Here is a 13,370-nt window from a genome sequence, read left to right as displayed (position 1 = left end):
ATTGCATTCATTTTGTTCAGCTCTATTGCATTAGCTATGTATTGGTGAAGTCTCAGAAGAGTTATGATTCACTCAAAATTTTATTACCAAACTAAAATGAAACTGTAGAACTCCATGTTTGTTCCTTTTCAGTGATAGCAGAAAATTTTGCTGCAAGGTTCAAAACTGGTTCAGGCTAAACATTCTTGTGTGTTTGGATACATACTAAAACTGAGTTTCACATGGTTTTGTGTTTCTATACCAAACACTTGCAGTGCCTAGCAAACAGAGGTGTATCATAACTGGTAACAGTAAATAGACGCACATAAAATTATAATATAAAGAACACTTAACTAATCTTTGTGCTTTTTGCAAAGGTGTGAAGCCAGCCTTTGGCACCACAGTAACAAAAAGTACGTACCTTAGCATTTTTCGATACCACCTCTCACCATAGTATATAACCAATATTTTGAAGGATATTTTTCAAATTCTATTAAATTGTATTAAGTTTTCTATAAATTGCTGTTCATAGCCAGGAGATTATAAAAGTAAGAACTGATTAAAGAAGTAATTCTCATGTTTAACTAATACAGTGGCTTCATGCATAAAGAGTTATATAAATTGTAATTGGTTAGAAATTATATGTTGAGTTATGCTGACATACAGTTTTAAAACAGACTATACAGTTACTGCAGCTGTGTTAGTTCCCTTGAGAGCTAAATTAAGTTTTAAAAAACCAACTTGGATTGCTTAATAAGGAAAGGATGATGTAACTGTTCACGTGAATAACATTTTCAATTTATGATGTTAATTCAAGATTGTTTAAAAACCTATTAATGAAGGCAAATTAAAAATAGATTTAAAAACAATTAAACACCAAGCCCAATCCTTCAAGCCCTCATGCATGGGCCTCCTTTGACTTCAATGGAAGTTCTCAGTGGGTCTATCTACACAGCATTTTGGAGCAAGCCTTGCAGCCCGAGTTGACAGACTCACATGAGCAGGGTTCATGCTCGCGCTCTGAAAATAGCGGCATAGACGGCACTTGGAAGTTGCAGCTCGAGCTCCAGAGCCTGACCTCCATCCCAAACTGCAATTTCAAACTACTGTGCATACAGCTATTTGTAGAGCGCCAGCATGAGCCCTACTAACCTGAGTCTGTCAACACGGGCTGGGAGATTCGCTCCAAAATGCTGTGCAGACATATCCATCAGGTACTTGCAGGGTCAGGTCTATGAAAACATTTTCATCAGATGGATTTTTATTCCTGGTCGATTATTTCATTTCTTATTAAAAATTTCACTATTCATCTGTAGGAAATAAAGATGCTACAGGTCTCATTTTCCTTTACCTTTATATGTAACTTCTTAGAAACTCTGCTAAAAATGACTCAAATTTGAAATCTCACTTTTTATTAACTTGCTGCCAAGACCTGACATTGCTGATTGCATACACCCAGATACAAAAAAGGCATTAAACTTCTAGAGATGACAGAGCTGAACTAATTTATTTTTCATAAAGTAGTCATAAAAAAATAACACGTTTAGTAAACAAAAGAAGCCACACACCAAAAAATTAAAATAGAATATTGAAAAATTTGTTAAGTCACAGGATAAAAATGAAAGCAAGTAACCTTTATACCCCAAATTGCAACTTTTATGGGCTAAAATTATAAATAAATATAGCAAATCCAAAGACTTCCTGCATTAAAGCCACTTCTCCTTTGTAATATGGGAGAAAGTATCTTGGGGAAACATGGGGCTGTTTGGTTATGTCCTGTTTTTCCTGGCTCTGTTTTCAATGTCCTAGGAGGAGGGGTGCTTTGGGAGCATGGTGGGCTGGAACTTCCTGTGGCTATAAGGAGAAATCTTCACATGGTTTATTTATTTTGTTTTTTTTGGCTGCTGTCAAAACAGTGCCCTAGCTTTGCCCCGTTAGCTATCTTCCACTTAGGTAGTTATGGCCTCCCATCATCACAATATCTGAGCATCTCCCAAATATTTAAAAGCAGAAATCTTCTTGTTGTCCATAACAACTCTGTGGGTTCAGTTTCTGAGAAAGGAACGGAGACATTTCCGAGTGTTTCATATCAGCCCTGTAGCTTCCTGGAGGCAGAACAGGAGTCGTCATTGGTATCTGATTCTTAAGAAAGACCATGCAGGAAGGGTATGATGCTGCTCTGCTGGATGACCTCTTCATGTCCATAGACAACAGGAGTACAAGTGTTATCTCTTTAACCATGCCATAGTCAGAAGTATGACAGAGTGATGCAGGATAATGGTAGCTGACAGGTGGCATTGCTGTTTTCTCCCTAGCGTCTCAGTTAGCATGCTTAGCAAATAACACTGTTTGGGAGGCTGGGAGGGCACCATCATTGAGCAATGGTTTCTTTAAGTATTGGTCTATTATCTCTTCTAGGGTGAGTAGTGATGATCTTGATGATCTCATATTAGGGGTCCTTGGTGTTCTCCATCTCAGGGTGGTCCTGATAGCTAACTCCTCTGTAAGCCCAGGGAAGGAAAGGAGCTTCCAAGCCAATGCAGTGAAGAGAAAACTACTTGGAGACTGGTGGACAGTCATGTTTAAAATGAGGGCAGGTATTTGCTCACAGCCTGCCTTTTCTGAGACATGCTCACAAGACAGGCTGGGAAGTGTTAGTACAACAAAGGCAGCCATTTTGGAAGGCTAAACTTTCTACTCTGGTTGGGACAAGCTAGGAAATGGGGTGAGAAGCCTGGAGCCTTTATAAACAGGACTAGTTTCCAGCCTTCAGTGGACTGGGCAGGAAGGCTAATCTTGTCTCAGAGCTAAAGGAAACATCCGAAAATATATTACACATACACATTAACCTGTTCCTTCTGTCACTATTTAAGGGCTTGTATCTCATTATATGTTGTTTGTATTCTGGGGTAATAAATACTTTACTTTTTATTTATCTCTGTACTTATATGACGCTGCCTTGGTAACCTTGGGCTCCTGAGATAATGTAGTCTCACTAGGACACCTTTGTTCAGATAAAAAAAACAGTTACAAATAATTGTAGGACAAAGATGGACAAAGGGAGTGTTCGGTTTGTTAAACACTGAACCACCAAGTTATGACTAAAGCAAGATGATTAAGACGACTGCAAGCAATACTGAGTACAATCTTAAAAAATGACAAAGGTCTTTACTTCAATTTTCTAATTTATTCTGTTTGTTGAGGAGGTCTTAAGGAGCCTATTCACTTTCACAAAGAGTTTACAATTTTCAAAGCCTCTGTAAACAGTCTTAAATTTCCAGTTTTGATTGAGATATGTTAATCTTATTACCAAGACAGCAAACAAAAGTACATTCATATGGATTACGGGCAGTTCATAATAGTGATGACACACAAAACAATACAGTCAAGCTTTCCTTTTTGATACCAAAATCTTGCATCTCTTAGGGATTGTGCAGGTAGTCTGTGCCTTTGTAACCCCCAATCCCTATAAAGGAAAAGTGGTAGGTACATTTTGGGTTGGACTATATTGCTGTATTACTGGTCTTCCATTCTCAGGTTATAAATGCTATTTCTGCAGCACACTCAGCAAGTGACCAGTACTAAAACTCAGGTATCCAACATGCTAGAGAGCAAGGCCAGTCCCCACACAAGAATTCTGCTGATGTCCATTTTTGTAAACTTTAGCATTTCCTGGAATGAGTATACTTTTGTCATAACAGTTCCACAGGCAAACCTGATTACACTGATAAACATTGTAAAATTATTGTATCAGAAATTGGATTCATAAAATATTTAAGTTGCATAAAAATTTGCATATGATTTAGCCAGCATATAAACAAAAATACATGAAAACCCCAACCTCTGACATTTATAGTAATAAAAGAACAAGTAACTTATTTAGAAAGGGCTTTTCCCAGTTTGCTTCCAGACTTCTTTTGCTCCTTTAATGCTTTCTCTTTTCACACACTTCCAGTATCCTTGTACCCCTTGCTGTTGTGGTACCTGTTATCAACAATAACAACAAAGTTACATAGTTTTGTTCCATCTTTACATATAAAATACCTTCCCTCTATTATGGCTGTTCAACACACAAAAGCATAGCTGCACCATAATGCTACCCTTCCACAGTTTGTATGGATAATACTGAGTATCAGAATTAGCACAACATTACATCCACACCAGCCAATCAGCATTCAGGATTCCTCAATATCCTGAAATCCTCTTATTTTGCTGCACAGCCTGTGTTTCTCAGACAGGTGGACAGCTAATCTTGATTGGCTGGTGAAGGTCTTTTTTCTCCTGGTGGAAAATTTCATTATAATTAGTATTAGGTCCAAACTACAGTTCCAGTCTGGATTCAAACTTTTCCATTGATCAGGGAGTTCAGATCTGGCATACTGGTTCATGTTTAGCTTTAACTATAACAGTTAATTATATATATATATATTAGAATTAAAATAAATGCTGAACAAGTTTACATTCCCCCAAATAAAACAAAAATATCATTGAGAGGCCAGTTTACCAAATATCTGCTCTTCCTCACATTATGGATGTTAGAAATTCCCAGTTTCTCTTATATACCACCAATGAGCTAATACTTATCCTATAAGAGATACTCCAATTAGAATGATAAATTCAGATTATAGACTCTAATAAGATAAATCAATTTGCTGCATAAAATGCCGATGTATCCCAGGATGTTAACCTGGCGGGAGTGATACGAAAGGGGAAGCATACTCAGCATGACTGGTGTGCAGGTACACTTATTACAAACTCAGTGGGAGTTTCTTCTCTGAGATGCCTGCTTCAGAGAGTTCCTCAGTTCATGTCAGAAAGACATTCTCAGGATCTCCATATCCTTCAGAAGCATCTGAATGTTTAGGAGCAATGTGCATGCAAGGTAATAAGGTAGTTTTTCTTCAATAATTATTATTAGTAGGAATCATCAGTTTTTAATGTTTTTTCTCTATCAACTAGTTTTGCCTTCACTTCTACAAATGTTAACACAGTAGAATTAAAAATTCCCAATGTTAATATTTTTTGTGTAATTTAAAGGCTGTTAAATACTTTCATTGCAGATTTTAGACAACTCTAGTTTTGTTACCCTTAAGCCTCGATACATCCTGTTCTTTAATACTCCCAGAAACTCTCCATGGCTGAGGCAATTATCTCCATCTAAATCAAAGATCTTGAAGACTGTGTCCAAAACATTGTCTGAGAGCTCCTGTCCTGTTGCCACTTTCACAGCTCTCTTGAACTCAGCTAGTAAAAACATAATGTTAATGTTAATTACACAATGTGTAATAACACATTACAGAGACATGAAGAAAAACTAAACATACATAAATAGTGGGATTCTGTACCAATTTATGATGTCTTCTGGGTATCCTAACCTATGGTATTTGGGATGTGTGAACTAATAAATTATATTAGAAGACCTCAAACCACATGCTCTTGAGCTTGCTTTGTATTTCAATGCAATCTTTGCTGCTTGTATTATGAGTTTTTAAAATAAATGATTTCTTCTGAAGCAACAAGAACAAATGGTAATCATTAATATTTGCTGAAAATAGCTGCATATTAAAAGAAATAACTACTTTTGGCATACACCTGTGTATGTAGATTGCAAGGACTTAACCCACAAAGGTCTTATAAAAATACTAACATTTTATTTGGAATCAGTCTAATGCTAAATAATTCCATATTAAAATCTTTGTCTATAAGGCATTTTTTTCAAAGACACACTTCACTTCAATTGACAACCCCCTCAGCTATTTTTTTTTTTTTTTTAACAGCCAGTAACTATCAGCCACTAAAAAGTGCGTTTACAGCACACAGGTTTATATGCTTTTTGGTTGGTTTTTGAAGGAGGCTTTAGGAACTGGTCTGCCCTTTCTTGAATGAGTGGAAGAGAGGAAGGTTTAATGGAATTCATGGAAGAAGCAGCCACTATACCATTCTGGGCCTCCATTTTCCGCTCTCTCTTTTGCCATCCTCTTTTCACATTTTTATGTGTATTGTGGTACTGCCGAGAGATCCCGGCCAGGGCCCAGGGTCCTGTTGTGCTTCAGGCTGTATATACATGTAATAAAAAAAGCAGATCCCGCCCCAAAGAACTTATAGTCTTAGCACATAAGAAACAACACACAGCTACAAAAAATATCTGGGGATGGGGAGGAGGTGAGGAGGAATGTGGAGGACTGGATAACACAGAAATGATTATGCTTAATACAATAAGCAGCAATCACAGCACACAAACTGCCTAGCCTAGGCCAAACGTTTTATAGGCATCATGGACGAGAGGTGTTTTAAGGAGGGATTTGGAGAAGAATAATGAAGAAATAGTAGTTTTATGTATTTTTATGGGGTGCTCCTTCCATTTATAGCACACTGCTCCTACTAGGAGGTCCACATACTAAAACGGAGCCCCATATTCACAAATGAATGCTGTTGGTCACCCAGGATAAACCCAGCTAGTTCTAAAGCACATTAGAGGAAGGGCTACTCATGACTTAATTCTCAGTGACACAAACTAGTTAGTTTAAGCAGTAACTTAAGTTCAGCCAATAAGGGTTTGTCAACACAAACAGTTAGTTTAGGGCAAGCTGGGGTGTTAATCTACCCTGTACTAGCATGCCGCTGAGTAACTGTCCGCGTGCACCCTGCTGAGGTGAATTAACAGTTCATTAATGCACTTTGATTACTCCTATTTCAAAGAGGACTGAATCAAAGCACCTTAACAAACTGCTAATGCACATCAGCAGAGTCCACACAGTCAGTCCACGGCAGGCTAGCACAGATGAATAGTGAAATTTTTAATAAGAAATGGGATAATCGACCAGGAATAAAAAAGTATCCTGCAGGATAAATGACCCAAATTCAACCTTTAGAGACATATTGGTAGATAATGTTTGTGTTTGTGTGTGTTTACATCAGGGCCGGATTAAGGCAGGGGCTTTAGGGGCTGCAACCCAGGGCCCCAGCTCAAGGGGGACCCTACAAAAATAAATCACAGGCAGATATCTCCAACTCTGGGCCGCTAAAAGTCCCGCAATGCAGCGGGGCAGTCAGACAGGCTGCCTGCATGCTCTGGCCCCACGCTGCCTGGCTGGAGCTTGCACCTCGCACCCTCTCCTCCACCCCAACCCCTGCCCCAGATGAGAATCCCCCTCCTGTACTCAAACTCCCTCCCAGACCCCGCACCTCCCCTGCATCTCAATACCCTGCCCCAGCCCCATTCCAGGAAAAAGACTTGTATACATGGGCCCCAAAAATCTAATAGCCCCAGGCCCGCAGGAGAGTTAATTTGGCTCTGGCTTACATATATATTGTCAGAGGTTAACAATGTAATTGAACAGTTTGTGTCTATGCTGTATTCTCTTAATTCAGAGATCAAAAGGAGATCTTACCATTTAAATGAACTATAAATATAGTGATATCACTGTATTGATTTCTCTTTGAAGTACATAGCAAATCACCTGCAAATGGTGGAAAACAGGCAACTGCCTTATGTTAATCTGGTGATGCTTAGGAAATAGGTCTACTTCAGTCTGGATGATTGCCTAATGTTCACCTAAGGACTCCAAGCTGTCAAGAGAAGGCCTGGAACTGTATAAAAAAAACCTTTGGGTCCTGATCCTTTTTATCTCAGATCTGCTTGATGCTTTATGCAGGGGAAGCTTAAGTCCTAAGACTGAGATCTCTTGTCCCACCTGGATCACCCTGGATATGAACGTTGGACTGAATCTACGGACTAATTCTAAGAACTCTTGTAACTCCAAAGCTCACCATTTGTACTACGAAACTGATCTCAGAACTGTACTCATGTCTGTATGTATACTGATCTTTTAACCAATACTCACTCTTTTCTTTTTAATAAATTTTAATTAAGTTAATAAGAATTGGCTGTAGCGTGTATTTGGGTAAGATCTGGAATATTCATTAACTTGGGAGGTAATGTGTCCGATCCTTTGGGATTGGTAGAACTTTCATATTTAACTTAGCTGTCTGGGAGGGAGCCCAAAGGAGGAGTTACTTTTAAGGGAACTTTGTTTTGGCTTCTGCGTAACCAATAAGATATAGAAGCTGTTTTGTGCTATCTTGGCAAATCTAAGTATTGGAATATCCACCAGCTTTGGGGATTGTCTGCCCCATTCTTTGCACTTTGCCCTGAGTAACCCCAGTGTGCCCCCCCCCCCCGCCCCACAACCCCAGTCAGATACACTTAGGTATCACTAAATAAGTTCAAACTCTTGTGGGTGATTCTGTGTATACTATATTACAACACACATCAGAATTTAGAAATCCGAACAACTTGTGGTTATAAATGCTACTATTCTTTGTGCAAGTTAAATTAATTTGTAATACAATTTTAATATTATAATTGTTGGAGTCGACAATGCTAATGTTTGAGATAACTTATTCACACAATCTCTATGCAGTATACTTTCTACTACTTACCCAATTTAACAGGACGATTAGCTACAGTAAACATTTGCATGGCAATAGAAAAGTCTTCTAAGCGATTTGTAAACTGGCAAAATGTCTTGAATTCATCCAAGCTGATATTCTAGAGTACCAAATAATTCAAATTAGGTTTGTTAGATCCTAAATCCAGAAACAAGTAGGTCTATTTCCTTAGAGTTCTAGTATTTAGATATTACTGTGGTTATCACCTTTAATATTTCTATTTTCTAGTTATCAAACGATCATCATGTTTATGGATAGCAAAATTAAATCTGAAAGGTTGCAAGAATTCCTCTATTTGAAAATAACCACATTTTGGTATTACTTATCTAATTAGAAACTTGCACTTGAACTTAAAATAAGAAAGCAAAACAAAAATAATATATTCTATGTACCAACCTCTCCTGCTTGGATTCTCTCTTTCACATTTTGCCAGTAAATTTCATTGTTTTCCTCATCAGTGAAATACAATAACCATTCTGCAAAGTCCTCTTTTCTCATGAAGTTCAGACCCCTTGAAAACTGTATGAATTCCATTTCTTGCACCTCTGTTTGTAAATTTTCCATAAATCTAAATGTAAAGAAATACATAAAATAACCACAAGTTAGTACTATTAATACTAAACTAGTTACTCAACTCAGTAGAAGAAATAGTAACATTTTAAAATCTATAACTACCCACCTATAAATATTACAATCATGTTAACTTTTTAATATGTCAAAGATACAGTTTTACCTGTGCATGTAAATGTTTCAATGCTGGGTTTCAGTAATTATACCACTAGGGTGCTCTCTAAGTCTATGTACATTCATGGATGTTGCAGTCAGTGTTACACTAGTGAACAACAATTACCCAGAGAAGAGAATATGCAGCAAAGTGTGTATGCATATATAAAGATTATGTGATGGCCAGCCAGTAACAAGATAATTTCATGCAAAGGGACTGACCTGGTAAATATAGGTTATGGACTAATATGTGGTTTATGCAATTTAATGTTAAAAATTGAGGAATGAGAGAATTGGACAATGGCTAACGATATTATACCCTAACAGTCAAGCCACAAGATTCCTGATCATGAAAAGGTGATAAAACAAGAGCACAATATAATCATCAATACAGGGCAGCACAGGGGAATGGTAATTAAAGGCCTCAGAGGTTATGAGAGGCTTGGTAAATCAGGTAAATATTTATTAGAAAATGGATTAAGAGGGAATATGATTGGCATGAAAACAGTGCTGAAAGTTACAGAAAATATGATGTCACAGTTATTTGGGAAGGTGGCAAGACAAAAAACAAGAGCACAATCTGATGTAGGAAGGCATGAACATTAAGGGATTTAGGAGATTATTTCCACCATAAAAGATCCATGAAACAGGCTACAATTGGCAGCAATAGAACCTACAACTGTAAATATAAATGTGGCTTTGAGTCTCCTTATTTTGGACGAGATAATCACAGGAGGGGGGTGGGGGAGGGTTCATTTCTGGCCTTAAAATCTAGGAATCTGGGGAGCTGTCATACACTTAACAGAATTTCCAAATATCTTTTCTTTCCTATTTTGTTAATTGTCATTTTATTTCTGTTGCCCACATCCCTAAGTAGTTACATTTTTATTGGAAATATAAGATAAAAGGGCACTTATTCCCAACAATTTGTCTCTCCCTGTGCTTTCTTCTCAATGTCCACAGGTTCTAACAAGAACTTGGTTTTATTGAGTTGCAATAACTATAGAGAGGCTGAAATAAATACATTTATACTAGGACAAAGTAATTACTTGGAGAATAGAGTAGCAAGGAAAGTGACTGTGCAGCAAATACTGGTAGAGGCTCCTTTGCTTATCAGTGTTTGCATGGCCTCATTGTATTTGAATTCTTTCTTGAATCTAAGGCATTTTAGTCAGTAGAGCTATCTTTAGTTCTTTAATGAGATCACTTGGACAATTAGCAGCTTGGAGCTCTGTGTTGTCTGTAGGGGGATATGTCAAGATTGCCTTTGCAACATAAGCTCTCTCTTGTATTTTCCTCCACATAATTAGTGCTGCATAAGCAAGAGGGTGCATGAATAATGCTTCATTGCTCAGGACATGCCGGTGAAAGAAAGACAGACACTGGAATGGATTTTAAGCAGTAGGCTACAACTTCATCAACTCAACACTGGGTGGGGTGGTATATATTCAGCCCATCTCACATATCATTTAACTGGCTCCAGTGTGGAGTTAGAGGTCTCCCACCATATAAGCAATAACATGGGGTAGACCCCAGGACGCAGCTCGTTCTGAGTCCTCTAGCTCTCCCACCCTTGAGGGGGAATAGAGAGTATTTAAGTGGGGACCTCAGTCTGCGAAGACTTCAGGTCTCCCTTCTCCCCAGAGGCACAAGATTCACCAGCAAAAATCCTGGGTCTCATTTATCTCTGGGAGCTGGCCCTTTTAGCTTTTATCTGCACTAGATACAGGCTGCAAGTTGTGACAAACTACACATTCCTATAATAGCTTTTAAAATTAGACCTCCAAATCCTATTCTTCTTTACCTCAGCTGTGCTTCCACAATTTGCTGTGAAGAGGGCAAAACATCCACCAGACCTCTATCAATTTTGCCCAACGGGAAAAAATTATTTTCTTATCCCAAAACACAGGCAACCAGTCAGGTCCACAGTATCCTGGAAATACAGCTTGCTATCTACAACTAAAGAGAGGAGGGCAGGGTAGGCAAAGAGGCAAGGAGCCCAGGGAAAAGTTTAAATTGATGGGGGAGCACAGGGGCCAATCAGCTCCCACTCTACCCTCAGCCAGCCAACAGGACGCCGTGAATCTGAGGAGAAGGGGGAGTCTGGCATTTTCAGGCATGTGCTCCCCTCCTTCTCGCAGTGGCAGCATCCCTCCTGACCCACGGAGCTGGAGATGTGGTTGTGATACTTGGGTGTACAAATTTACTTTAATTGCAAGCTGAATTGGTTAAAAGAGAGTAAAGGTCTATGAATTGTTACAATAATTTGTTATATAAAACTTTCTCTCAGGCATGGGCTCTCTCCCCTCCACCTCCCTTTTAGGACAGAGCATTCTTCCTGCAGCGGGGCCAACCATCCTCCCCCCCCCCCCCAAATGGGGTGGATTATCTATTTAGATATAAGGAATTCAGTAAGTATTGCATTTCAAGCTAGTAGGTTTACTCTTGACGTGCTGGAGTGGGAAGATTTCATGCAGTACCAAATATTTCTCAGAGCAGCAGCTGAACAATGCAATTTAAAATTCAGATGTGATATTTCCCCATATTTTGAGTTTCCAGTGTATGACTCATCACATCAGGGCATTTTTATTACCAGATGTGAGAGCTAAAAAGCCTAATGAGGTTTTTTTATTTTTTAGTAACACTTTTTGAAAAGTATCTAGCTAGGAAGGAAATCTTGGTAGCTTGATCACATTTATATGACTAAGACACTTGATTGCGGGTGTTTTTCTATGTACCTGCTAGAAAAACAGGTACATAGAAATTTGTTCAAAATAATGATTCACAGCTAGAGAGAGTTAAGATCCCCTAAACAGTGCTTAGTTTTGAGAAAACATTAGGAAGGGACAAAATAAAACTTTAGGGGTGAAATCCTAGCTCCACTGAAATCAATGGGAGCTTTGCCATTGACTTCAGTAGGGCCAGGATTTCACCATAGGAATAGAGGGCAAGATTCTGACCTCAGATACTCAGTGTAAATCCAGATTAATCCACTGCAGTCAAGGAAATTTCTGTTACAGTTGTGTAAAAGTAATCAGAATCAAGGGCAGAGTTTAAAAAATGTATAAGAGAAATCAATAATTTACAAGAGGGAAGGAGGCAGGGAGAAGACAGTACTTTATTTCATCTAGCTTGTTATCCATATTCTTCAAAATGCACATGTTTAAGACCAACAGCCAAATTTGTTATTAATTATTTGAGATATGGTAGCATCCAGAATCCCCAGTCAGGACTGGGACCCATTTTGCAAGGTACTTGTCACCTACATAGAAAGATAGAGTGCCTAAAAATCCTTGGTAACTCACTTTTAAATGGAAGTGAAAGTAAAGTGAAACTAGGGGAACCTCAGGGCTTCAGAGATTCACCCAACAACCTGGGATTTTGAAATACAATGCTAGCTTTGTACTTTCCTTATGGTAAACAAAGTAGCAAAATGAAACACAAAGGAAAAATTAGGGAAAGTTTTCCTTCCTAAATTTTGTTTCTGTACTTCAGAATGTTTGTACAACACCGACATTCTAAGGCAGCACTGTCTAGCAGTTACAAGACTCCTATCTAGGAATGAAGTCTCATCTCCTGAAAAAGGACCAACTGATACAAAGGCTGCTGCCCTCTTAACCTAGCAACAAAGGTTACCATGGACACATCACCTTGGTGTTCCACTCTGCACTGACTCCCCATAGAACACCGAGTCCAGTTCAGGAATTGCTAAGGTTCAAAGACCTCTCTGCTTTATGGGACTGTCCTGAGCTACCAGTGAGATCACCTCTCCCTTTGCAACCTCGACCATCCACAACAGCTGAGTTCTACCAGAATCATGAAACTATCAGTGAGTAAAGGGAGTCTCACAAGGGCTGGACACAGAATTTTCACTTTTTCACAGGAGCTGGACTACACTATTGAACTCACTCCTACTGCAGGTAAGAATGATAATGGAGCTCACCAGTTTCAGAGCTAAATGTAAAACCTACTTCTTTGATTTAGCTTTTCCTCAACAAGTTCTCAGTACAACCACAGCCACTCACTCACACTCACAAACAACTCCCTAGAAACAAATCAAGCCATTCCTCCTACTGGTTGAGAAGGAAGAGAGATACATGGTTATAGTTTTCTCTGTTATTAAATACTTTGGAGGTGCTCCGGTTCTACCATGAGGAGGCCATAGAAGTACCTAGATAGACAGGGTCAGACCCGAGTTCTAGTCCCATTTCTGTCAC

At 38.7% G+C, this 13,370-nt stretch overlaps 1 protein-coding gene across 2 annotated transcripts in view; it reads right to left on the bottom strand.

Annotated features, from left to right (window-relative positions):
* Nucleotides 1-1,870: 1,870 nt before the first annotated feature.
* MICU2 (mitochondrial calcium uptake 2) overlaps nucleotides 1,871-13,370 on the bottom strand; it is a 247,104-nt gene continuing 235,604 nt past the window's right edge. For both annotated transcript variants that reach the window (XM_034758762.1, XM_034758763.1), the window contains 4 exons: nucleotides 8,827-8,998; nucleotides 8,422-8,530; nucleotides 5,066-5,223; nucleotides 1,871-3,963 (listed from right to left, as the gene is read on the bottom strand). In XM_034758762.1, coding sequence (XP_034614653.1) covers nucleotides 3,859-3,963; nucleotides 5,066-5,223; nucleotides 8,422-8,530; nucleotides 8,827-8,998 — 544 coding nt within the window. In that variant the 3' untranslated portion in view covers nucleotides 1,871-3,858. The remainder of the gene's footprint in view (nucleotides 3,964-5,065; nucleotides 5,224-8,421; nucleotides 8,531-8,826; nucleotides 8,999-13,370) is intronic.

This window comes from Trachemys scripta, chromosome 1 (assembly GCF_013100865.1).
Source record: "Trachemys scripta elegans isolate TJP31775 chromosome 1, CAS_Tse_1.0, whole genome shotgun sequence".
Lineage (NCBI taxonomy): Eukaryota > Metazoa > Chordata > Testudines > Emydidae > Trachemys > Trachemys scripta.
This window is presented reverse-complemented; position numbering and strand designations above follow the sequence as displayed.